The 26,796-nt window shown below is 46.1% G+C and overlaps 1 protein-coding gene across 2 annotated transcripts in view; it reads right to left on the bottom strand.

Annotated features, from left to right (window-relative positions):
• The window catches only part of LOC147628818 (tetratricopeptide repeat (TPR)-containing protein), an 86,213-nt gene extending 59,739 nt beyond the window's left edge, over window positions 1-26,474 (bottom strand). Inside the window, exons 1-6 of one of the 2 annotated variants that reach the window (XM_086811973.1) lie at window positions 25,439-26,474; window positions 24,648-24,858; window positions 7,206-7,298; window positions 7,010-7,117; window positions 6,740-6,910; window positions 6,566-6,654 (exon numbers count right to left, since the gene is read on the bottom strand). In XM_086811973.1, coding sequence (XP_086668099.1) covers window positions 6,566-6,654; window positions 6,740-6,910; window positions 7,010-7,117; window positions 7,206-7,298; window positions 24,648-24,858; window positions 25,439-26,253 — 1,487 coding nt within the window. In that variant the 5' untranslated portion in view covers window positions 26,254-26,474. The remainder of the gene's footprint in view (window positions 1-6,565; window positions 6,655-6,739; window positions 6,911-7,009; window positions 7,118-7,205; window positions 7,299-24,647; window positions 24,859-25,438) is intronic. The other variant, XM_086811974.1, reaches the window with a different exon arrangement.
• Window positions 26,475-26,796: the final 322 nt, after the last annotated feature.

Here is a 26,796-nt window from a genome sequence, read left to right on the forward strand (position 1 = left end):
CAGGAGCATATGGCTTGATATCATTCACACCCTCCACGGTCAGTGGGGGAAGCTGCAGGGAGGTTCTGATCGCATGCGGAAGCGGCGGGAAGCCTTCTTGAGACTTTGGAGGCCTGGCCCTTTCCTCACAGATAAAGGTGGTGACCCCATTTGGCATTACAGACCACCTGTGTGGACTCATGAGGAGGATGGGGGAGGACTAGCCCTTCAGGTCTCCCACCATTCTATTGCAGCAATACCAGTCCAAGCTCATGCCAGAGATGGGAGATTTGTAGTAGCATAGAATCCTGGCACATCTGGCGTGCTAGATGCAGCGAGGCCATCGAGGGTACCCACACTCCACCAACTAAGACTATCAGGAGCATATGGCTTGATATCATTCACACCCTCCACGGTCAGTGGGGGAAGCTGCAGGGAGGTTCTGATCGCATGCGAAAGCGGCGGGAAGCCTTCTTGAGACTTTGGAGGCCTGGCCCTTTCCTCACAGATAAAGGTGGTGACCCCATTTGGCATTACAGACCACCTGTGTGGTTGTCCCCCCCCCCCTTGTATGAGATAGCCTTTTCCTCACAGGGCGGCCAACCAGAGGAGAAGCATCTCTTCCCCTTTGATCACTTGTTTCCCGCCCTTATATGAGGCAAGTTTGTATCTAGCCCATCGTGGTTGTACTTAGCCCTTTGTGGCTGTTTTCTCTTTAACTAATTGAAAGATCTTTTTCCCGGAAAAAAAAAAAGGACGATCCCCTTGGATATTTCATGGGCTAACTACCGAGCAAGGGAGTCCTAATCACAGGCGTATCTGAGTCAAAAGGAAGTCTCTCCATCTACATGTTGGAGATCTTGCAATGAAAGAATAGACAAGAATGTCGATGAAGCAGTTCCACTTGGATATTCCATGGCCGAACTACCAGGTAAGGGAGTTCTCATCACAGGTGCATCTGAGTCAAGAGGAAGTCTCTCTGATGGAAGAACTCTCCATCTCTCAACCTTGCAATGAAAGAATAGACAAGAATGTCGATGAAGCAGTTCCACTTGGATATTTAATGGGCTAACTACCGGGCAAGGGAGTCCTCATCACAGCCGTATCTGAGTCAAGAGGAAGTCTCTCTCCATCTACATGATGGAGAGAGATGGAAGAAGTCTCCAGCTCTCTCCATCATGTAGGTGGAGGAAGTCTCCATCTAAATGATGCTCTGGTTCTCCTCAAGCTCTCACGGACTTGCCAAACGGGCAACCCGGTTCTTCAAAACTCTAAGTCACAAGTGTATTTGGCCTTGGGCAAACTCCTCTTCAGCACGGATAGCTTAGTTCTCCAAAGATCTAGGGTAAGGTTGCCCCCTAAAAGTCTTCACAATCTTCAAAGACCTCAAGCTAGTCCCCCAAAGTCTTCAAAGTCTTCATATGAATGTTCCAAAGCCTTCCAAGTCTTCAAAAAAGTATTCACTGGCATTCAAGGCGCCCTCCAAAGGCTTTGAAGAAGTTTCAAGAGTCTCCAAAGAATGTCCAATGCACAAGAACAGCCCTTGAGGTACTTCCCAAATGACTTGATAGTTATTAAAACAGCTTCAAACTGAATGTACAGCTAGTACAGCAGCACAACACCAAACTGGTTGCACTAATTATGGGCAGCCGCGCATCATGCTGGACAGCTTAAGGTGCTGCAAATCTGGCCATGACATAAAAATACTATCAACTGGATGCACAGTAGATCAGGTCATGCAGTCCATCAGAAGCAGTAAAATACTATCAACTGGCCACACAGTAGAGATGATGGGGTAGAAACTGACCGTGCAGCTGAAGGGTGTGAAGGGGAAGCACTTGAATAAAAATGATGGAGATGAAGTCGGCAGCCCACGCTGGAGAGATGGATCAAGAGAACCTAGTGCTTGGACCAAAAATGTGTACAAGAGCTGGTTAACCTCCTCCTTGGGCTTCCGCCAACCCATGCATGGCTATTTTGTCAAGTGGTTGGTGGCATCACATAGATTTGTGGGCTGCCCACCCACATGGAGGGTGGCCCATTCAATCATGTCCACACCCACAAAGGGGGGGGGGGGGGGGTACAAGTCCCAAAAAGTTCCAGAACCCACCTTATTTTATGCTTGATAACATAAAATCACAGAACATGCCTTAAAGACGTGTAAAATCACACACCGTACAGATGGAGCAGCCTGGCAAGGACAAATGGGGCAACCTGGCAAAAGATCCCCAATTTCAAAATTTGATTTTCTCCAAAAATCAGACAAAATCAGCAAAGATAGATTGTGCCAGCCACAAAATCACGATGCATGAGTCCCAAGCAGGTTGGGGTGGGCAGATTTGGTGCAGAAATGAGCACGAGCAAGTTGTAGAGAGCTGATGGTAGGTACTTTTTTTTTTGAAGTGTCGTATGTTTAAAAGTTTTGTATCCCAGCTGGGCTACAAATGTCTTTCATTGCAACTATGGGTCCAACATTGGAGGCTTAAACTTTTCTCCGGTCCTCTCCTCTCCTGCATCCCTCTCTGCCACTTCGCTGCCCCTGCCTCTGCTGTCCACACCTCTCTTCTCTGCTGCCCACGCTTCTTTGCTGCCCGTGCTTCCCTACTGCCTGTGCTGCCCCCCCCCTCTGCAGCCCATGTTGCCCTTTCCACTGCTGCTCGCTGCCCGCCCTCCTCTGCTGCTTGCCCCGCTGCCCACCCTTTCCTTCTGCCTTCCCTGCTTCTATCCCTCCTCTCCTGCAGTCTTCGGCACGGAACACTTTCCATCAGGATTCAAGTCGGCCTTTTTCTATCAGATTAGCATCATGGCTAATCATCCTCCACAAGCTGGGCGAACCATATAAATTTTACAGAAGCCGAGCTTGCAACCCTTTTCGCTGAGATCGAAAAAGGTACCAAGATAACGACCCATCATTGCCAAAATCTTTGGCTCACATCCGTCCCATCTCCAGGCCCGTGGTTGGGCACTTGCAATGTTGCCTTCTGACTTCGCACTCCACTTCAAAGATGTTAGGTTGGTTGGGAGGGGTTTCTTCCAAGTGGACTTCGATGCTGAGGACGCAGCCTCAGAGGTGTTGAAGGGCAGCCCATTCCCATTGGGCGCGAGGGAGATCCACCCTACACCAGCTATTTCAACCTTGTTGAAGAAGTTCCTCTTACACTCAGATTCCCAGGTCTTCCACACACGTACTGGCTGATGCTGGAGGCCATTGGGTCAACTTTTGGGCGGGTCCTACATGTGCCCCTTATCCCTGCTGCCTCACTGACCTCTACCGCCCACGTGGCCACTGCCTCCGCGGACATTGTCCCCAGGATGATGTACTGGGTCAGAGTGATGAGGTTGCTGAGTCATCTTCATAGAAGGATGATGCGTCAGGCCAAAATGACTTTGTTGAGTCCTCCCTGCTGGGGTTGGACAGTATGCAGGATGTACATGGCATGGGGGATTATGTGTAGGGTCCAGGACATGTCGCATCTCATGAGGCTTTGCAGGATGTAAAGCATGATAACGATGCCTTGCAAGGCGGCATGTATTGCACACACATGCAAAGACGGTGCAAAGTGATTACCCCTCCTTCAGCATTATGAGAGGCGGGCAAAGACGCCAACTAAGTGTTTGCTTAGGTCCAGGGTCAAAACCACATCTTTACCATAAGGATTGCCTCATGGAAAATGCAGGGCTTCCCACCCGCAATAGGAAGTTCCTTGTGAAAAATGAGCTCCATCCTGCAGTTACACATGGAACTATGGATGCGCACTTGCACAAATTGGATACACCTTGTGTGGTAAAATAGGTAAGATTCTTTCTGGCTACACTTATTGGTCCTGGGTAGATGTGCATTTCTGTTGCAGTGTCACTTATGCCTCATGTTATTAGATATGGTATTATCATACCTGCAAGAGCGTAGTGGATTATGGTCATGCATGAGGATCAGAAATCGGGCATCTTCAAGATTTATGCACCTAATGTGAGAGGTGAAAGGGTGCCTTTTGGGACACCATCACAAACCTCCAGGTAGATCATCGGATAGTTGGAGGGGATTTCAACATGGTTGAGCAGCACTCCAACAAAAAGGGTGGCTGTGAGAGTAGAACACACACGCCTTGTAGACAGCCTCATGGGACAAATTCACACTCTCCTTCTATGGCAGGGAATATTGGACAGAGGATGACTACAAAAGGAGGCCTAACTCTTCATTTTACTCCGCAACAGCGGGGACGGATGTAACTTTGCATGATTGGATAGATTTTATGTGGCTGGTTGAGGTCTGGAGAGGGGAGGCACCATTGCTATCATGACTGGCACGCCGCACCACCAAGTCAGATCATTGCCCAGTTGTTTTGCGCCTCAGGAACCGGGGACTCAAATGGCATCCCTCCGTGCCCGTATCCACGATTCTCTCTATCCGAATGCAGAGATTTCACATGAGGTCAGAGAGATTTGTAGGTCATGTGATGATCCCGACCCTCGGCAAAGAGTTGCACCTGGCGGATGCCCTATCTAGAAGCCAGGGGATGTCAAACGCCTTGCTTCTAAATTTGATGGAGTACAAGCGGAGATTGTCGATGCATTACCATTAAGCATGTCTTCCTAGAAATGATCTGCATGCATGAAATTGTTTTCCAGTGTGTCTAGATTTTAAAGTATGTCCACAGGTCCAGGGAAGCCCAGGGACCCCCGTGAGCTCATGTGCTTGAACCTGTTTGAGACCTGATAAGTGAGTCTTATGGGTTTTCCGCATGGTAAGTGTAAAACCCAACCCCTTGATTATTATCAAGGTTTTATTGTTGATGTGTACATGGTAGGGTACACACACTACATTAAAAACAGGATAGACAACTTGTAATTCCGATGGCCAACACTAAGTAAACACGATGCCCTTCCATTAATAAAGTGTAGACACCTATTAAAGAGGTGTGGGCATCATTAAATGGGCCACCCTTCATGTGGGTGGGCAGTGGGCAGCTCACAAATCTGTGGGACCACCCACCACTTGGTAAAATAGCCATGCATGGATTGGTAGGAGACCAAGGAGGAGGTTGACCAGCTCTTCCACTCAATTTCCGTACATGCACTTGGTTCTCTTTATCCATCTCTCCATCAAGCTGCAACCTTCATCTCATCTCCATTTTTTTGTTTCTCAAGCTGCAACCTTCATCTCATCTCCATTTTTTTGTTTAATCACTTCTCCTTCACACCCTTCAGCTGCACAGCCAGCTTCTACACCATCATTGTGTGCTGTGTGGCCAGTTGATAGTTACCCTTACTGCTGCGTGTGGACTGTACGACCTGATCTTCCCAATCCATGCTATTAATACAAATTTGCAGCACCTTAACCTGTCCAGTCTGATCTGTAGCTGCCCATAAACTGTACAATCAGTTTGGTACCTTCCCGGTGTTATGCTGTTGTATGACCTGCTGAAACCCCATTTGCAGCCGTACCATACCATCTCTACTGCTGTACATTCAGTTTGGAGCTGGGTTGATAACTAAGAACCATTTACAAGGTAACCTACATGATTGAAGAAGCTACTCCTTGTGTCAAGGGCTGTTTTTGTGCATTGGAGAGTTCTTTGAAGACTCTTGAATCTTCTTGAAGGCCATTACAGAACACTTTGACGCCCAATGAATACTTTTTTGAAGACTTGGAAGGCATAGGAACACTCACTTTGAAGACTTTGGAGGGCTGTCTTGAAGACTTTGGAGATTGTGAAGACTTTTGGGGATTGACCTCACCCTAGAGCTTTGAAGAACCGAGCTACCTAAGACATGTCATGGTTGCACATGATTAGATCATGGGTAAGCTTCCATATATATGAAGAGCTTGGTCTCTTACCACAAAACAATGAACCTTTTGGCTATTTGTGTGACACTCATGGAAGGAGTTAGAGATAGGTATAGTTACATACAGGCCAAGAGAATTGTCTTGCATTCAATTATCATAGTGGACAACAGGAGTGTGGATAAGACGTAACTTGGCATGAATATTCAGTGTCAGTTGCACCAAGGACCATGAGTTTCATCAATTGTTAAGTGACACTAAGGATTGACATCTTTGAGAGAGTCAAAGGTGCTCTCTAAGAAAAGGAACTCTTGATTATTTATCAGTGTAGCTTGAGGGATGATTATCTGAAGATAACAAAGCATTGAATTTGGCCAAAAATGTGAACTTCTAATTGGGTAAAAAAAGTTTGCCGGACTTGGGCGCACATGTGCACGAGGAATTAGAAAATGTTTTAGATTGAATTGTTAGTAGCACGCACTGAATTTACTCTCCTGGTTTTATGGAGTCCAAGGTAAAACCCTATATAAGACCTCCAAGGACTATGATGATCCATCTTACCATGAAAAAAAATCAAATGTAGCAATATGTAATTCCTTGTCAGAAAACATGGTTTGCTTGCATAGCAGATATAAATGAATGTGCACCTAAAAATCAGTACATTAAAAATAAAAACAAAAATAAAAAAAACTAGACCAACACTGCCAGATCCATCCATATAATCACTAAGAAAAACACCTTACAATGAGAAGTCTGCAGCTTGATAAAAAAGAAAACTAAGGGCATTACACAACAAGAAAGTACCTGTGCAAATAGGCAACGCTAAGATTAGCAAGAGCATCTAGACAGTCAGGAACCACGTAAAGCAATGACCTGAAAATTGAGATTGCACTCTGCCAACAATACACACATGAAATCAGAGATATACTAGCTGAGAAACCTAAATAACAGTTACCATAGCTCTTCAAAGTAATTTACCTGGATTTGGCCAGTCTGAAGAAGTACCAACCCTAGGGTATTCCAAACTAACAAATGGCCAGGATCTGTTTGTACTGCTACCTTTAAATTCTTTATCCAGCTTTCTATCTCACTTGATTGCAATTCCCTACCCAAGCATACTTTACCAACAACGCTGGCCTGTAGCATACTCTAAAAATCCAAAATACAGACACACATGCAGTCATAAAACCAGTCCTGATGATCCAAAACGGCAGTGCTCAGATACATGCTTGACACTTGAGTTAGTACCACAGCATAGTGACACTGCACAGCTGCCAGAAGTTGACCTCTATTTTGCCCCAGCTCTTCCTCTGCCTTCTTCAAGATCTCGCCAGCTTTTTGGAATGCAGAAGCCGCCTGAAAAATGCCTTGTCAGAAGAAAGCCATAGAAGCAAATGACTGACACAGATTAAATTTTATTAGAAAATTTCCGTGGAGGATTTACCTTTGCAGGCTGGCCCAACCGCTGGTACATAAGCCCTAATACAAAATGGGCATGTGCATTTTTTGGCATCTTATGAGCTACATGAATCAAACCCTGGTGAGATACAGAAAAAGCTTAGTACTAGTATAAACAGAGCATCCACCAAACGCTTAAGCTTTATCCCAATGATAAAAAGTACACATGTTTAACATGCATCATGACTGGAAGTAAGCAAGCATTTAACAAGTTTACAAATTGAAATGGTTTCACTAAAACATTATGCACTATACAACGCTTCATAGAGACTTGATTGAAAGAAAATGCAAAAACAAACCACCTGATTAAATTAGAAAAGGATCAAGTTGTGGAGTTTTGAGCTTCTCCCCCCAAGGCTTAACATTTGTTACTTTCAAAAGAAGATTAGCATTGCATGTCAATAGCTACAATCGAAGACCTCCTCCTAATCTGAAAAGGCATTATGATATGCGGTGTTGGCGCTCCTCATGAAGCTGATCATCGGAAGCGATTGACACTCCGCAGTACAACGTGTAGGAGGGGCCCTTGGAGTCACCAGTGCTGTGGTCCTCCCACCCACCTACTTACGGAGGATTTGAACTGGGAATGCGGGGGGGGGGGGGGGGGGGGGGGGGGGGGTCCATCACTCTCCCAATAGCACCGCCTATCACCGGGAGGAGAGGAAGGTGTTCCTTCCTAAGACCTGGAAAGCAGATTGTCACGAGAAAGCCTGAGACACCAGCCAAAAGGTCAAATGTTGGGTCGAAGCCATGCTGCCACCTCGCAAAGAAGGCATGGGCACATGCAATGTGACGAGGCTCAGCTGCAGACTGCATCCGAAGCTGTAGGCGAATCAAACTCAACCTGGTAGCAGCCACACCCCAAGGGATGAATATTAGTGATCTTTTGAGGCACACCAAGAAGGCTTGCTTGTAACAGATCCCTGAGTTGTCCGTGCGCCAGGCGGCTACCCATAGTCTTACATACCAGGGTGGAGGCCTCGAGGGACGATACTGTCGAAGGTGAGAGCTGGAGGTTCCCCTCTGAAAATAAGCAAGCAACGGCGGCCTTGGCCGGGGATGACGGAGGGGTTGCCATGGAGTCCACCTGAAGGGTGAAGACCAGAGATGGCCGACCCTCACTGAAAGAAAGAACTATTGCGCCCGATGCAGGAAACTGTCGAGGACAGACCCGGAGCAGAGACAGCCAGCTAGCTCAGTCCGTCGTTTGATCCATCACTTCACGGAGCCAGTCAGTCACGCTGCCTCTCCGGTGGGGGCCGTCCCGCCCCCCCCCAAAGGGTACTGGGACAGCCACTTTACTACAACTTCTTCCAACGGCTTCTCATCGAAGGAGGTGGTATGTTTGAGGAGACGGTGGCTCCCATTCGTATATGTGTGGGGTTACATCATTCCAGACCTTCAACCCCAGAGAGTGGCGCGATGATCTTCTCCTTCCCCTTGAGTGCAACGCTAGGGACGGACTGGAGCATGGAGTCAGTGTCCGCCACTATTCACTAGCAAGCAATAGAGCTCACACACCATTTGCATGATCTGTGTATCTGATGTGCTTACCTACCCCTGTCCTTTGGCTCGGATGGAGTTGGAGGGCTCGGGCCACACAGATCAAGAAGGGGAGATGGTGTCCTCCAGCCTAGAGGTGCTTCTTTTTGTGTTTCTTCATGTTTCAGTGACAGTACCCCTTCCACCCTCCTACAGATACTTACACTGCGAGACAGGTGGAGTCCAGAGCATGCATACTCCAGGGCTTGGACAGAGTGGCTCCACATGGAGGGTAGGATTCATGCTCATCTGGCGCGGGTTGGCCCCAGGACTGACTATATAACTCTCCATCGAAACCCACGCCCAAGACTCTTCAACTAGAGGGCAGTTCCAACAGTTCCACCTCCCACAAATCTTAGCTATGTGGATTGTCTCATGGAACATTCAGGGTTTGAGGGGTCCACAATGCTTTTAGAGCGTGGTGACCTCAAAGAGGAGCTTCACATAGCAGCAGTTGGTGGACCCATTGACATCCTCTTCATTGAGGAGCACCATCTTTCAGAGGGGCGTACCCGCCGCTGCAAAGGGCAGGAGTTACACCTTCTGGTCCCATTCTTTTGGCCCCTTTGGGACAGGGTGGAGTAAGCATTAGTGAGAGCAACTTTTTCCTACAGTGGTTGACTCAAGCACCTTTGTCACTGGTCGAGCTCAGTGGGTGACAATCAGGATTGGAGAAGACTATGTGGGCTTTCAAAACATATAAGCGCCGAACGCTGCACCAAGCATAACCACCTTCAAAAGTAGAGTTCATCAATCCCTTCCACAGGCGGATTTCTGGTGTATGGGTGGAGATTTTAACATGCTAGAGTCGACAAAGGACACGCTCGGAGGTGGCATGGCTACAATTTATGGTACAGAGTACTCGGCTTGGGAGGAGTTGATTTTGGCTCTTAGGAGGCAAGACACTTGGCATCTACCAAAGTTTGGGCATAGCCTTGGGGGTCTATGTTTCTCGAGATCCAACAAGAGGAGTAACAACCTTAAACTTGATTAGAGGTTCTATGTAGATGAGTGGGCTTGTGATCGTGGTGGCATGATTGGTATTTTGGCAGGTACTCCCGTTGGCAATCACAGGTGATCAATCATGGAGCTATGGAGGATAAAATATCCGGAGTGTGAAGAAGAGAGAGAAGGAGAAGCTTGAGCATACAAGAGAGAGCAAAGTGGACATAACACAAGATGAATAAACCACCAAGTACAATACCCTTTCATAGGTACCAAACCCTATCTTTTGACTCTAACTAAGAGGTAGTTCACACCTTATTTTGTTGAGGGAGGGTGTTGAATTTCACTTTGATATTTTGAGTGTCAGTGCATTAGCACTATATGGGGTGATATCATCCATAAACTCATGGCTACTTGAGTTGGTATTCAGGGATCCTCTCGTTCCGCTCAAGCAAAGCGCGTTGTATTTATGTGTGAGTGGGACCATGGCATTTTCTTTTCCTCTAGTCCAACAGGTCTTTCATGGCACCATGATGCTCAAGGACACCTTACATATTGGGGTGATTCTATTCTATTCCGGCTTATAGCCGTGATTGTTGTATGCTTTTTTCATGCTTAATAGAAGCCTCTTTCCTTAAAAGAAAATAATACACCAAAATATCATGTGACATTGGGGATATGGGCATATGGTTGGTTCATTAGGTCTATAGCCAACTTGGTGTGAACACTCTTCCATGGCTACTATGATATTAATGCTAGCTCTAGTTATTGTTTACAATGCAGTTTAATATGACCATCCAAGTGCCCGTAGGTCTTACTCATGGACGTTTACACTACCAGTTATGATGACAGATGGTAGACATCTAGTTATGATTACATTTCACTTAGGATAGAGGAGTGACCAACAGGTGGGCTGGACCTAGCTAGTCTAAGAAGCCACCTATGCCTTTTATAGCATCAAGGCGATACAAAATCCAAAAAGAGATCCAAAATATTTAGATTTTGCAAGACAACCCGGGTAGAGAACCCTTGATTCAATATAAAATAGAAAATAGATAAAAAGCTTGGGAAGAATTTCCCCCCTTGATGCCGGTCAAGATTCTTTTGCAGCGTCGTGGATGCTTGGGTCATCTTTTTTGGCTCATGGGCCATGGCAGAGAACCCGGAGATAGATGTGTTCAATGAAGCAGAGTAATGATCGGTGATATACTTCTTATCGTCGATGAAGAAGTCGTTGATGAAGATTTTATCTCCCATCTTGATGGAAGACTCAGTGATGATGTATGTGTCGTTGCACATGCTGATGTAGAAGTCAAACTTCTTAACAAGGTCCAAACAAGATCCCTCGTGTCAAAGATCCAAGTTTGCACATGTGCGTGTGACGTACTGATTACAAACTTCAATGTTTATGCATAAACGAGAGAACCTTATCTCCAAGAAAACGCTGGTCACTGGTGTTACTGAAAATGCGTGAGTTTTGGAGAAAAACACATGCTGGTGTTACTGAAAATCTGTGAGTTTTGGAGAAACACCCACCCAACACACGCACGGTCTGGTCGGTGCAAACTATCACATGGAGACCCCGTTGGACTGCCGCTGTACAGCAGCATATTTGAGGCTGCTTATGTTGTTGCTGTTGTTCCCTCCTGCTCATCTCGACCAACTGTAGCACCTTTACAGATGGCAATGCCCAAGATGGTAATCAGCCAAGCATGAAAAGAAAAGAAAACGCAAGTTTGATGGTGGTCTAGGCTACATGGTGATGATGACTGAGGATCATGACTCTAATACCATGTTGGCAAATCTCAAGTGATCAATCATGGAGCTATGGAGGGTAAAATATCTTCATGATGGTGGAGTGTGAAGAAAAGAGAGAAGGAGAAGCTTGAGCACACAAGAGAGATCAAAGTGGGCACAACACGAGATGAATAAACCACCAAGTACAATACCCTTTTATAGGCACCACACCCTATCTTTTGACTCTTAACTAAGAGGTAGTTCACACCTAGAGTGTTCACACCAAGTTGGCTATAGACCTAATGAACCATATGCTTATATCCCCAATGTCACATGATATTTTGGTATATTATTTCAACTACCTTTTCCGATCATGCACTGGTTATTCTTACCCTGGAGGACCCCTGGAGGCAAGACAGACATTTGAGCAACCAGATCCCCGATAGCCAAAGAGGCTAGATTTTCACTCGGGAGCAACCGCAAGCTCCTTGGATGAAAGCCATGGAGAGATTAGCAATTTAATGCAGAAGGCAATGTAGAGCAGATTGATTGGCTTCTGAGAGCAAGAGAGGAGCATTCGATGCGGCCTAGCTTCCTTACAGCAGCTTCAAGAGAGTGCACCAGATAGCCTATGGATTGAGAGTCAGTTGGTTGCCGCTCGTACAGAGCTCAAATCCATAGAGGAGCGGTGCAGATACCATGCCAGAGCCTCCTTTTGGAGGCAAGTGGGAGACAAGGTCACAGGGAATTTCTTTTAGATTGCAAGCCCACACATGCCGACAGATGGTATCCGCAAGTTGCAAGGCCAGGGTGGGTTTGGCGACATACGAGAGAGGCGGTTCCTCCTGCTCTCCAGGCTTCTTTTCGACCCCCTTCACATCAGAGGAGCTCGTAGAGGCTATGACGACACTACCTAAGGGACAAATCCCCGGAGAGGACGGGCTTCTAGTCTCCTTATTTCTCCGACACAGAGATCTCATGGAAGGCCGCCTCAAAGCTACCTTCAATGAGATAATGGTTACGAGAGCCATGCCAGAGACGTTGGCAGAGGGGTTGATCCATTTGATTCCCAAGGAGGGTGGTGACAAATTGGAGATTCGGTAGTGGAGACGCATCACCCTCCTAGGGATTGCCTACAAAATTCTAGCCAAGGCTATCAACCACCAACTACTTCCCTTCCTCCCTGACTTGATACATGATACAGAGACGGGTTTCGTTTAGGATCGGATCATGCTAGACAACATCTTCACTTTCTGGGAGGCGACCACTTCGGCTAGGATGCATCAACAAGATTCATTGTTTTCCTTCTTGATTTCGAGAAAGCCTATGACAAAGTAGATTGGGGCTTTCTGGAGGGGACAATGTGTAGAATGTGGTTTCTGAAGGAGTGGGTTCGAGGTGTTACATCCCCACTACCGTCATCAGTGCCCAATAGTGGGTGTAGAATGTTACATGCGGAAGCTCTGAGAGTCTTCTGTCAGCCCTAAACACCATCTAGAACATGCTGATGCAAAAACGCAGACAGAAGGGAGAGTAGAGAGAGAGAGAGAGAGAGAGAGAGAGAGAGAGAGAGAGAGAGCTGGAAATTCAGTATTTCATATGGTACGAAAAGGTACATAATTCCCTGCAACCATAGGCTGCCTTCTAGAAAAGGTAAACAAACCCTAACCCTAGTCTATGTCTAGACCCAACTCAACAAGGAGTTGAATGAATGAAACAATGAGCACATAAGCCTTATATAGGCTTGAGAGCACCTCATGGACTGGCCGACTGCTGGTCGGCCAGCTCCTAGACAAATAAATCTCACAAATGTTGTAGCCGACAGGATTATTCCTTGTGTCCTTCCACAAGATGCTCCACAGTATATGCTCCAAAAATCTGGTTCTGTTCTGATCTTTTCTTCTTTATCTTGTTACCTCCTTAGGGTTAGCCTCTGAGATAAGCCTGTACATGTGTGTGCACATGACATCCCCCTCTGCTAAACTTGATGACGGGATTCCAATCTGCTTCTTGGATGAATGTCATCATCCCATTCTATTCCCGAAGTCCCTCTATCATCCTTTCTACTCTGGCAACCTTTTCACTGAATGCTCGGCCCAGTCCCCAAATCCACTCTAACTCTGAATAAGATCTATGCATCTGTTCCATCCAGTCCCCATTCCGTTCATGCCCTATCGCTGAACACTATCTTGGTCTTCATTCCTGAGAAATGAGTCTGGCACTCTCACTCCACCCCTTCGAGGATCATCCTCCCTTGGAACCGTTGCCCGAAAGCCTTTCCCGGCTCACAGGACTGCCATCCCCTTTGGGCTTTGTGGAACACCACCAACCAACCTCCTGGGAGCTCTTCTCGGTCTTGTGTTCCTTGCCTTGGGCTTCGTACCTATGCACTTTCCTGTAGCTTGGACCTATACACCTTCATATGGGACTGAATCACGTTTAGCCTTGCTGAGCTTGATGCTCTGATACCAATGTTACATGCGGAGCTTTGAGAGTCTTCTTTCAGCCCTAAACACCATCTCAAACATGCTGATGCAAAAACCCAGACAGAAGGGAGAGAGAGAGAGAGAGAGAGCACATGACATAGAACTTGGTATCACCCACACACACACACACCCCACGCATGTTCCTATGAAGACCAACATGTTGAAGTTGCATACCATGCAAACACTATGGACCGTAAGATCCCTCCCAAAGGATCGCCTAATACACAAGCTAAACACACAAGGTTAAAATAACTTAGAAGGATGCGAGCAAACTCATCTCCCAACTGTAGATTCCATCAGGAATCTCCCCCAAGCTAGGGGCTAAGGTTTCACTCCCCACAAGCTCTGGCGTCCCATACCATCAGAGCATGTCCTAAGTGTAACATTTATAGGATGTGGACTAATAATGGGCCGGGGTACTTTTTCCCTCTTTAGGGGGTTTTTCTCCCTAGCGTTTTACACTCTTATGAGTGTGTAAGTGACCTTATCATGTCAATTCACTCATCCTTCACTCATTCTCCTCAATCTATTTGAGTGTCGTGCTTCCATCTATCTCTCCTTACTTGCTACATCTATGTGTGTGTTGCAACATTAACCTCCACTCCAACAATTGGTATCACAGCAAGTTCTCTTGGCTCTCATCCCCTTGTCATCTTCTCCTAGAGTTGCTCTTTTGATTGTCTCAGATTGAGCTATCCTCTTAGGTGGAGAAGGTACACCATATAGTATGTTGTTAACTACGTTAACAACATATTAGCGCGTTTTGGAGTATTTCGGGGCTTGTTCGCATTCTACAAGCATCCCGGGGAAGTGTCAGTTCGAACTGTTTTTGTTTGATTTTGGGTTTTCTACACAACAGCAGCAGTATTTGGTGTGTAAACAGTGTCGTCATCATCTTCGATATCGCATCTTCGAGTTCATCTTCAACAGCTTCAACAGCATCGTCAACATTATCGTTGATTTTTGCATTCGTGCGAAGTATCATTTCCACACTCTACACTTTGCAATTTTTCATAGACTTTACAAGTTTTCATCATCTTCAATGATCTACTAACAACCATTTCGGTTGCATTCAGTGGGCATTGACATTAGTTACAGGTAGTTGGGATATTTGCATTCTAAGTCAAAGATTAGTTATTTGCAGGCAAAATGGAAGGCAGTGATGTATTTGGGATGCTTTACGCTGAGGATAAGCTTGACAAGACCAACTACCCGTTGCGGACCTATATGATGCGCCATGTATTGATCACCAAAGGACTTTGGAATGTTATTATTGGCATTGAGGCATGCCCTGTCTCACCAACACAGCAGAATAGTATAGCTACTTTGGATTGTGATTCAAGTTCAGATGTAATTGTGGCATCTATCTCCGCATCCACAACAAAACAAGCCAGGTGGGATGGCAGCGATGCACAAGCACATGCATTAGTGACACTTTCATTGAAAAGGAGTATTATTCCTCATATTCGTTCATGTGAAACTGCGAAGCATGCTTGGGATGCACTTGCCGCGCTTTACCAAGTGCATAACAAGGCACGAGTGGCCTACTTGCACATGCCGTTAGAGTTCGGCCTATGAATGAGAGAGATTTAATGGATGAGTTCCACACAAGGATTAAAAATCTCAGGGAGCAACTCGCATGTATTGATGAGGCCTATCTGGTGGAAAGTTCTTTGGTATCTACTGTTCTCATAGCTCTACCGGATTCATACCAGGGTTTTGCATCTACACTTTGGCTCATGATAAAGGTAACCCCAATTCCCTTACTTTTGATGAGTTGGTTGCACTGCTTTTGTAAGAAGAGCAATCTTGGCAAAACCGAACTAGTATGCAAGTGGGAGATCAGGCATTTGTTACTAGTCAAAAAGATAAAGACAAAGCCTTTTCTCGGGGCCGCTATAAGCCATAGGCAAAATCAGCCCAATCTTTTGGAAAGGATGCCGAGAAGAATGTTAATAAGCCTAAGAAGAAAGGCAAATGCAACTACTATCGGCAGCCAGGCCATTACATCAATGAATGCAGAAAAAGGCTAGGAGAAGAATGGTAAGTGCGACTACTGCAGGAAGCATGGGCACTACATCAATGAGTACCGAAAGAGACTAGAAAAGGAAAAAAAGAAGAATGCCGGAATGACAATGGCTGATGCTTCAACACCAAGTGCTGAGAAGAAAGATGTTGCAAATAATGCACACGACGAGTGGTTTTTATGGTGCACTGGGCTATGATATTTCAATGGATGTATGCATGTCAGTATCTGACTCTGATGTTTGGTTCTTCGATAGTGGTGCTAGCAAGCACATCATGTCACGGCGTAAGCTGTTCAGTACACTTGGGACTGCTCCCCGAGGTGGTAGTGTGACATGTGCAAATAACTCTTCATATCCAATAAAAGGTGTTGGCCAGGTTACAATTACACTCAAGGATGTACTTTATGTACCAGGCATCAAGAATAACTTCTTGTCAGTTTTAGCCATTACTAGGGCAGACTATGTACCAGGCATCAAGAAGACGACCTTGTTAGTTTTAGCCATTACTAAGACAGACCTAGTGGTCAAATTTATGGATGACAGGTGTATTGTGCATGACAAGAGAGATGGTGATGTTATTTTTGCTTCTGGCACACTATGCCATGGTTTGTACACGCTTGATTCTTATGAGAGAGTTATATACATAATGCATATTCCGTGGTTGCTAATAAAACCATGAGTGCTTTGGCATGCCTGCTTAGGTCACTTAAATTTCAGCAATTTGTTACACATAATGCATATTCCGTGGTTGCTAATAAAACCATGAGTGTTTTGGCATGCCTGCTTTGGTCACTTAAATTTCAGCAGTTTGTTACACCTTGAAAGACATGATATGGTGTCAAAGTTGCCATAGCTTGAGGCCCCACTCAAGCATGCATGTGAGGGGTGTATTCTTGGCAAGATGCAACGGGCATCATTCCCCAAAGACAGATGTATAAGAGCTGTCCAAAAATTACAGCTTTTGCATAGTGATGTATGCAATCCGATAAGGACTATTGGTGGTTTCCTTTACTTCGTTACTTTCATTGATGACTACTCAAGGCATACCTGGGTGTATCTTTGACGGGTAAAGATGAGTTATTTATTTGCTTCAGACACTTCTTGTCAATGGCTGAAAATGTGTCTGGTCAGAAGCTTGGTACATTATGTACACACAAAGGTGGAGAGTATATGTCAAAGGATTTTGCTGCATTTATGGCTGAAAGAGGCATAATGTCACAAAATTCCTTAAAGCTTCTGTTTTTCTATTATTCATGTGTGGCATGTGGAGCCTGACATGACATACATGTATGGCTGGTGTAGCCTGACATGGTGTGTCTGTGTGGCATATGGCGCCTGACATGACAATACATGTATAGCTGGTGTACCCTAACATGATAGTACATGTGGCTTGTGGGGCCTGACATGGTGTACATGTATGGCTCATGGACATGATGTAATTCTCTGGGACTAGCTATCTTGGAGATCTTTTGTATTTATGTTCTGGGAAGGTTCCGGAAGGATCATGAGCCCTAGACATTTTATCGGATACAACTGAGCATATGGGTGTTTCTTCCAGTCTAGCTGCACTCATGTGTGTGCATGACTTTGATTTTATCTTTGGATGACTTGTCTTGTTTGCCTAGACAATGCCTGAGATTTCTACCTGCGTTGTCCATGGGGCCAGGGACGCATGGGCACCCTGTGGACGTGTATGTGCACACCGGTCTACATGTGTTTTGCAGGTGGTAAGTGTGCCCAAAAACCCAATTTACAGCTTTATGGTTTCATATATTAATAATTATGGGTGCAGGTTCACACACACTTATAAGTGGCCGGACAACTTATAAGGTATTCACACTGGGCAGGACTATTTTAATACATGTGGCAGCCATAAGGTGGGCACCGGGCTAGATTTGAACCAACTGATGGTAGACGCCCCCTTCTGGAACAGAAAAGCACACGTGTGGGCTATTTTCAGCAGGAAGCCATATTATGGGAGAAAAACTCCAGTTCTGTGGTAAGCGCCTGCTTTTCCTGGTGCATGGGCGCTGGTCGACTGCTTCTATAGGCTGTTTACAGCCTTCTACCGCGACAAAAACCTAAGAGGTGCATGGGAGGTGCTGGCCGACCCCTTCTGCATGTTCTGCACTCCTGGCCGGCTTATTTACAGCTTGGACAGAGGCTGGACAGATCATAAAAACAGAGGAAGACCTGGTTGAGTGCATCTGGACAGTTTTCCTTCGGACCAGGGGCTTGCACGCTTGTGTACTGCTGGTTGCATCCTTCTATAGCTACTAAGGGCTGATCGACTATTGTAAACAGCCCCTCATGGCTGGTCGACTTGTCCTGTGAGCCATACAAGAGGAAGGTGAAGTTATAGGGTTGTTCCGGGCTGATGCGGGAGTGCTATGGGCTGTCCAAAGTTGTCCTACATGTGCTTGACGCCGAATTGCCTTCTTGTGTTGAGAATTGTCAACAAAATTCTGCATATGTTTTTGATCTGCTTTCATATTGTACTGGAAGAGACAGGTGCTAGCCAGTGGAGAATCCCTAGGCACCCGTGAAGTTGTATTTGGAAACAGACTCCTTTTTGGTAATCTAACCATAAGGGGGGGGGGGGGGGGGGGAGGGGGGGGTCAGCCCATCTTCTAGCCCCTAGTTCGGTGTACAGTTGCCCTTCCGTTTACATTGGTATCTACTATCAAAGCTTGGCTTTCTATACAGTTGTACCTAATATGATGCTGGATATGGCTGTAAGGAGTCATTATCTATGAGAGAAGGTTGGGATTCTAAGGTAGCCCTCGTCTTATTGTCGTGCCTTGAAAGAGGTTACTTTTGGTTTAAGCGACAGTGAGCGTGCGAAAAGACTTTGTGGCCCTCCTGTCTGTGTAGGGACACTGTTGCACCCTTACATCTATTCGGTATCATACTTGGGGAACTAGTAGAGAGCGATTCCGGGGCACAAAAAATTCTATTCTTTCTCAAAGCTGGAAGATAAATTGTGGCCAGCTAGTCAGATCATTCTGTACAGGACTCTATCACCCATACTCGCCACATGTGGGAAGAAGATAGAGACAGTGATCATGTTGGGGTTTTGGTGGATAACGATCCACCGTTGTCTGCCAAGGCTGAGGTTCAGCAGGATATTGATGCCTTGATGAATGAGCTTGAAGAGCTCCGTGCTTTGCAAAGAGATCCTGATGTTCAAAGGGACATTGAATCAAAGTCTCATGTCAAGGTTGATGTGGTCACTTTTGATGCAATTGCCCAACAGATGGGAATCGGCAAACCTCGAGAGTTGGTTGTTGCTTATTTAAAAAGCCATGGCGATGTTTTCGATGATGAGGGCAAGTGGGTCTTCACACGGCAACCTCACAAGCTATCCCGTGAAGGGAACTCCGATGATGTTGTGAGAGGGCATGCAGCCTGCACTGGTGATGTGAGAGGGCATGCAAACCACAACACCGATGTAAGAGGGTATGCATCCCGAGCAAGTGATGTAAGTGGGCATGTAGCCCGAGCAAGTGTTTTGAGGGGACTTGAACTGCAGCCCGAGGAGATGATGCACATCGACATGCAGCTCATGGGGATAATGAGGGGTTTTCAGCCCATTTGAGAGATGCAGAAGATCTTCATGCATTGTCGATGGCGTCTCCACCTTCTAGGTATGTTCCTGCTCCTAAAGTTCCATCCAGAGTGGAAGGTGTTACACGGGAAATCAGCCCTAGATCTGGGCACCGTCGCCATCGTAGACATGACGAGGAGGATGATGTATTAGAGCGTCGGGATGCTCGTCATAGCAAGAAGGCCAAAGAGTTTAAGTCAGGGAACAAGGACATCAAATTGGAGAGCTATAATGGAAAGTTGGATACTACCAAGGCACTTGCTTTCATAAGGCAATTTGAAATAGCCTTTTGCACTGAGGAATTTACCGAGAAATCTATGCTCAGGCATGTGGATATGCATCTTAAAGAGACTGCAAGTGATTGGTGGATGGCAAAGCTTTTGGATAGGACAACTGCCCGTACATGGAGTGCTTTCAAAGAGCAATTTTATGATCAGTTCCTTCCTCCTCACTTCGAGAAGGATGTACGAAAGGAATGGGATTGGCTAACACAGGATGAAGGCGAATCCGTTTCCTCTTATGTTTCAAAGTTTTGGCGGATTCTTCTCAAAGTCACACCTTTCATGACGATTAGTGAGGACGAGAAGAAAAGAAAGTTTGAGTCAAGGCTACAACGAATCATTCAAAAGAGCCTTGCAGTGTATCCCCACAACACCTTACAGGAGCTCGTATACTCAGCCACTATTTCTGGGGAGTTGCATGGTAAGGGAGCATCAAAAAGACAAGAATTCAGCTCATACAAGGGAAAATTCAAAGCTGGAAATGAGCAGAAAAAGGGTGGACAGCCACCTAAGTTTATGCCTAATGAGTCCAAGGATGCAAAAGGGGGCTCAAATAAGAAGTCGGGGGGGTAAAATGGATGATTCTAAGATGTCCAGACAGCATATTTTTGATTACATGAGAGAGGGGAAGTGCTTCACATGTGTGAGGGCAAAAGAGACCAAAGGACCAAATATATGAAAGATCAGAGTAAAACACACAGCATGCAATGGTGATGTATATATAAAAGATGACTTCCAGTACATGAGCTAGCTCTGTGTGAGACTCCGAATAAGCAGAGAGCTGCTGTCCCACAAAACGCAGCTAACAGAGCTGGAGTGACCCTGATGAAAGCGCTGATATGAGCCTGATGTAGGGCTGATGTCAGCCCGAGGAAAACGCTGAAGACAGCCTGATGTAGACGATGAAGTCACCCCTGGTGTGGAAGATGAAGTCAGGCCTGATGTAGGCAATGAAAACACTGATATAAGTCTGACGTAGGCGGCCAGTCCAGCAGCAAAAGACGCTGTAGGAGAACCTGTTGTGGGCGGCCCAAACGCTGATGTGAGGCTGATATAGGCGGCCAATCCGGCAACAGTTAACGCTGTAAATGAACTTGATGTAGGCGGCAACAGCACTGATGTGAGCCGTCCGAGTTCTGACCAGCAGGAGATGGCGATCCACTCAGTGATGTGCAGTCAATGAGGTGTCCAGCATGCAATGAAACGCAGAGGAGAAAAAACGCCGAGCGCCAACACCACGTGGGTTGATTCATGTCCATGAACAAGGGGGAAGCCTCATATTTATATGAGGTTTTGGGCAGCCAGCATAGAAGTCGGCCCTTTTTGGGCTGGGTAAATACCTGTTTTGGGTATATTTTCAACACCCCCTCTCAGACCAAAAAGGGATCATGAGGGAAGATGAGGGGAAAAAAAGTTGCTAGCTAGTGGAGAATCCCTCGGCACTCGTGAAGTTGTATTTGGAAGCAGACTCCTTTTTGGTAATCTAACCATAAAAGGGGGGGCCGGGAGGGCGGGGGGGGGGGGGGGGGGCGCGGGGGGAGGGGGGGGGTGTCAACCCATCTTCTGGCCCCTAGTGTGGTGTACTATGCAGATTTGTCATCTCTTTTTGTCTGGCATGCTCATATGTATTTTCAGTTTTCATGATTGATAAGATTTTCAATGTACAGTTGTCCTTCTGTTTACACATAAAACATCCCTGCACAGTGCATTACACACCTCAACAAAACAGTGTGGCTGAGAGGAAGAACAGGACTCTCATGGAGATCATAGTTGTTGGCGTACAGTCGTACGATACGGTACCGTAAAATTTCGTACAAGAATTTACTGTACCATATGAAATTTTGGAATACGATACTATTAAGTACGGTTTTTTAACGCTTATAAATTTGTAGATTATCAATTTGAAAGGATAGAGAGCTCAGAGGTTGTTATAAGTCAAAATTCCAACAAGTTACAGCAAAGCATAGTACTAAGGGCGGCTAGACCGTAAGATCGGTGCAATGCGTGCTAGGCACAAGTACAAAAAAGTGAGTACAAAAAAATGGATAAGAGGATAGAGGCTAGAATCTAAATCCTAGGACCTAGATGGAGATGGCATCACTATCAGAGCTCTCGCTGAGATCATCTCTAGGAGAAGAGGGCACCTCCGAGCCCTCGCCAAAGTCGCCATCGCTAAGGAGGTTGCCCTGCAAGGGCCAAGGCCCAAGAGAGAGCAATGAGAGCTTGCACTTGAGAGGCTAGAGCTATGAGAGCTTTAGCTTAAGAGCTTGAAACTTGTGATGGAGAGAAGGTTGGAAGAGAACTTTTTAAAGGGAGGCCAAAGAGTTGAGGAAAAGCCTTTGCTTCTTGTCGCCCGCCCTAAGGAAGGTGCCTCACTAACCCTCCAAGTACAGAACAATGATCACAAGGATAGAGAGAATAGACCCTTTGCATCCACACCAAAAGTCAACCGAGCCCAAATCAACACCAAAAGCAAGCAAGCCCCATAATAGTAAAAAACAGCCAACGGCCATAAAAAAAAAAGGGGGGGGGGGGGGGGGGGGGGGCGGGGGGGGGGGGTTGGGAGAGGGGATAGTCCATAGGGTACCGTATGGTTGTGTCGTACGGCGTATGACAACAACTATGATGGAGACGACGATGGATGGTCAAGGGCCAAGATTTGCCGGGTGTTACGTGTGCTACACATGTACTCAACATATGCCCAACAAAAGCCTTGCAGTCTATCACGCCTTATGAGGCCTAGAATGGCAGGAAGCCCTCGGTGGCTCACATGCAAGTTTTTGGTTATCCGGTTTATGCTTGTGTGCCTAAGCAAAGACGACATAAGCTCAAGGATAAGGCTGTGAAATGTATTTGTGTGGGATACAGCTCACAGAGCAAGGGTTATAGACTCTACCATCTGGCTAGCAAGCGGATTTTGGTGAGTAGAGATTTGAAGAAAACTCGGTTCAACCCATGCTCACATGTAAAAAACAGTAAGATGTAGGCTCACAAGATCTATTTGATACACTCTTGCCTTTCTTCAATTCGGGACAGCCTTTTGTGGAGCGGTCAAATGCTCATCAAAGAGCTGAAAATCAATCCCCCAATGGCTGAAAATCAGCATATGGATCGCCCGCAGATCAACCCTTAGATGAGGGCATAGTGGATGATGCAGTGGATGACGAACAGACAGCCATACAAGAGTCCAGCCAGGTGCCTAGATTGTCACGTGCATCCCGCACTTGGATGCCATGTAGACATTTCTGTACAGAAGGTGCAGCACCTGGGATGGTGAACTGGTCCCATGTGAGCCCAGTCCGGGACGAGTTAGCCAAGGATCCATCTCAGTTGTCCGAGGTTAGGTGTGCATTGTCCTGCATAGGAGTCTAAGGTCAGGTGTGCACTGTCCTGCACATGAAACAGTGCCAGTCCGCGCTGTGAGTCTCCCTCTAGAATGATGTCAGTGATTCTGTGTATCTGGTATGGTACCGGATACCAGATCACTGAGTAGTTAGTGTTTAGGACAAGGAGTCAGCCCATAGGGCTACCCTGGATCTTAGTGTGGGCATGGGAATGGTGTGGAACCACCCCCATGAGGGCCAGGAAGGCCCAGGCTGAACCCACCAGCGATGAAAGGGCTGTAGGACAGCCCTAGGGCAAGATTAAGGCAAATTCCAGGAGTTGGATACATTACGTGACAGCAAATTGGATGTTCCCTTGCCTAGTCAGACACGTGCAAGTTCTCATCATACATCCATTTCACTTGTGAAACTCTCTTATTGCCAGTACATGTAATGAAGAAGAACCCGTTTCTTTTGAAGAAGCACAAGAAAGTGATCATTGGTTGCAGGCCATGCAAGATGAGTATGATTGCATACATGATGACACTTGGGATTTGGCAGATTTGCCATATGGCAAGCACACCATGGGTACGAAGTGAGCTTAAACGGAAAGCTGATGGTAGTATTGATCGCTACAAAGCCAAGCTTATTGCTAAGGGTTATGCCCAACAGAAGGGGATTGATTTTAACAAGACCTTTACACCCACGTCTTATATGACTACCATCAGGTGTATTATTGTGTTGGTTGCACATCATGGATAGATTGTGCATCAGTTGGACATCAAAACTGCCTTCTTACATGGTCAACCTCATGGTTCTATGATGAAGGGGCAAGAAAGAAAAGTACATGTGCACTCTCGGGCTTCTTGTGAAAATAATGTTCTTGCTAGTTGTCAATGGAAAGATCATGAGCATCGTCCACTGAAGCTGTGTCATTGCCATTGTGGTGCACCTTCAAGTAAGTTATAATCTTGCACAAAATCATACTTGTGCATGTAAGCCTATCTATGGAATACAACTAACCCTATGACATGGCATTGGGATCCGTTTCCGGTTTTCATTCTTTGTTGTTTCCAAAACACTTTGGTGATTTCCATTCTATAAGGACGTTTTGACAACTATGAAGGAAAACCTTGACTGAAACTCCATGACGACTGCAAAGCCAGTGGCCATACATCTACATAGGTAAAGAAGAAAAGCTCAAGCAAGTTTATGCATGATAAAACCTCCTTGGTAAGCCTCGCTAAATGTCTTCCCTCTAAACAAGCCTGAATCTCCACTAACCAAAAGCAATCAAAATGTTTTAACATAAAATCTACAGCACAAGTCAAAGAGACCAGAAAAATCCCAATGAGCAACTAATGTCTGAATTCATCATAGAATCAACTGAATCTCTTATTACAGCTTTAAGAAATTGTATTTCTTAATCCAAAAATTTGTGCCCACATCTTGAAAGGTGTTTGAAGAACATTGATCTTACAGCTTTGAGACCCTTGATATTCTCCTCTCTAGTTGCAAGAGCTCCAATGAGTTGTGAATCCATCTCACCATCCACCCCCGATTCTAACCCCTTCAACTTTGGCCTTACTTTTCCTGATTTCACTGACCTTTTGCAGCAATCTGATCCATCTTTGAGTAAACTATTGTCCTTAGCCTGCTTAAGCCTTTGCGTCTGCTCCTCCAGTAACGATCTGACAAAGCAAAAATGATGAGATAAATGTTTGTAGCTGTGCTAACCAATATAAAACTATTCATGAACTAGTCATTTCAATAGAAAAAAAACAAGACCCTTTATTGCTTGCGCAATGACATAGCAATGTGGGAAATTTTTAATTTCGATGATGGGTGAGAAAGGAGCATGTATAAGCACTCTTATCTCCTCTCCTTTCGTCACTTGGAAATAGAGAATTGGCAAATACACAGTGAACTGCCACATCATCCATGCCATCACAAACCAAATGTAAAGAGAACTATCCTAATTAACTGCACTACCATTAAAATTAACCAAATACACAGACACCGTATATGCACTTGTCCACAGCCTTATACTGTAAAGAGTCTGGACAAAAAACCAAAACACAACACACACACACACACATTCACACACACGCGTGCGGACAGAAGCACCCTAGCACCATGGAGAACTTGGCTGAATATCAACCACTGTGTTCACAGCAAATGCATGGATGGAAGCAAAGGACCCGATCACAGCATTAGCACACGTGTGGGAGAATGATGCAAATGCACACAGAACTACAAACACAAGTCTACCTGCTCCACTCAGCATGAGATGCCCTGTCAGCAGTTGGTGTAGAATGCTTGCTCTCGCTTGCAGGTGGCTCGGTATTCAAATCAGCAAAACCTCCATCTTGCAGCATAGGCTGAAACTTGTGATCATCACCTTGCAGACTACCAGAAAAAGTATGCCCCCCGCCTGAACCATCATATACTTTGCTTTCTCCATCAGTGCCGGTCCTGGTACTGGAACCTACCACTTCCTGGTGCTGCCCTGAGTATGAAGACAACCTATCAACTTCCATGGGTTCCACCTTTGCTACTTGTCTGTCCATTGTAGCAAGAGCCTGTGGAGTGAGGCAAGCGGATACAGAAGCTGCATGTTGAGGGTTCTTGATGTTGCCCTGTGGATGAGAAGCCAGCTGCTGCTGCTGCTGCTGCTGGCTGTGGGCTGTGATGGTCTGAAGGCCGTGGTGGTGTTTGAGAGCCTGCTGATGGAGTGCTGCTTGGTGAAGGGCCTGCTGTTGCAGAGCCTGCTGCTGAGCACTCCCAGCCGGCACCAGGCATTTCAACTCATTCAGGAGAGGAACTGTGCGCTGGGAGATGGCCTTGAGCTTCTGCTGGGCGAAGCCAGGCAAGGGTTTCTTTGAAGATGCAGGATTGGGTTCCTGTGAAAAGCTGTGGCAAGGGCTCTCTCTTGTAGCAGAGGTAGCAGATTGCTGTTGGGTGGTAGTAGTGGTGGTCGTTGTTGAAGAAGAAGCTTGCTCAACAGATTGCTGCTGCTGCTGCTGCTGCTGCTGTTGAGAAGCAGCGGAATTCATAGCCCCAGTGCAGGAGTTCACTTCATTCATTTTCCTTCATTCAGCTGGAGAAGAGCCGTTCCTTCAAGAAAACAGACATGGATGTTCGTGTAGGGGGGGGCGATAGAATTGCCTTAATTCGGCAAGATTGCTTCTTCTGTTGGGCCTTGTAAGCAGCAGCAGCCTCCTCTTCCTCGTGTTGGTATGTGCCACGACCTTTGATTTCGTGCCCCCAACTCAACGGCATCCAATCTTTCCATGCCCCCTCTTGTGAGGGCCCCCATGCCCGGAAAGAATTATGTCAGCAAATAATAACAAGGAACACGGATTTCTCCACGCTTCACGTGGCCTATTTACACGGCCGCCCTTTTGGGTGTGACTGTTACACCAACAAACCTTTGCCGCTAGTAAAAACCCTGAAAAAAGGCACCATCAAGCCTTAATGCTAGGTAGTAAGTAAGGTTCCTAGTACCTACCTACCACTCCAATGCAATGCATGAATGTCACACTCTCACGGCCTCCCTTTTGCATTTTCTGCTTGTAAATAGTGAATCTAAGGACGGACATTGTGAACTTAGTTGCAGATTATCTGAA

Source organism: Cibotium barometz, chromosome 18 (assembly GCF_041138505.1).
Source record: "Cibotium barometz isolate CiBa-2024 chromosome 18, ASM4113850v1, whole genome shotgun sequence".
Lineage (NCBI taxonomy): Eukaryota > Viridiplantae > Streptophyta > Polypodiopsida > Cyatheales > Cibotiaceae > Cibotium > Cibotium barometz.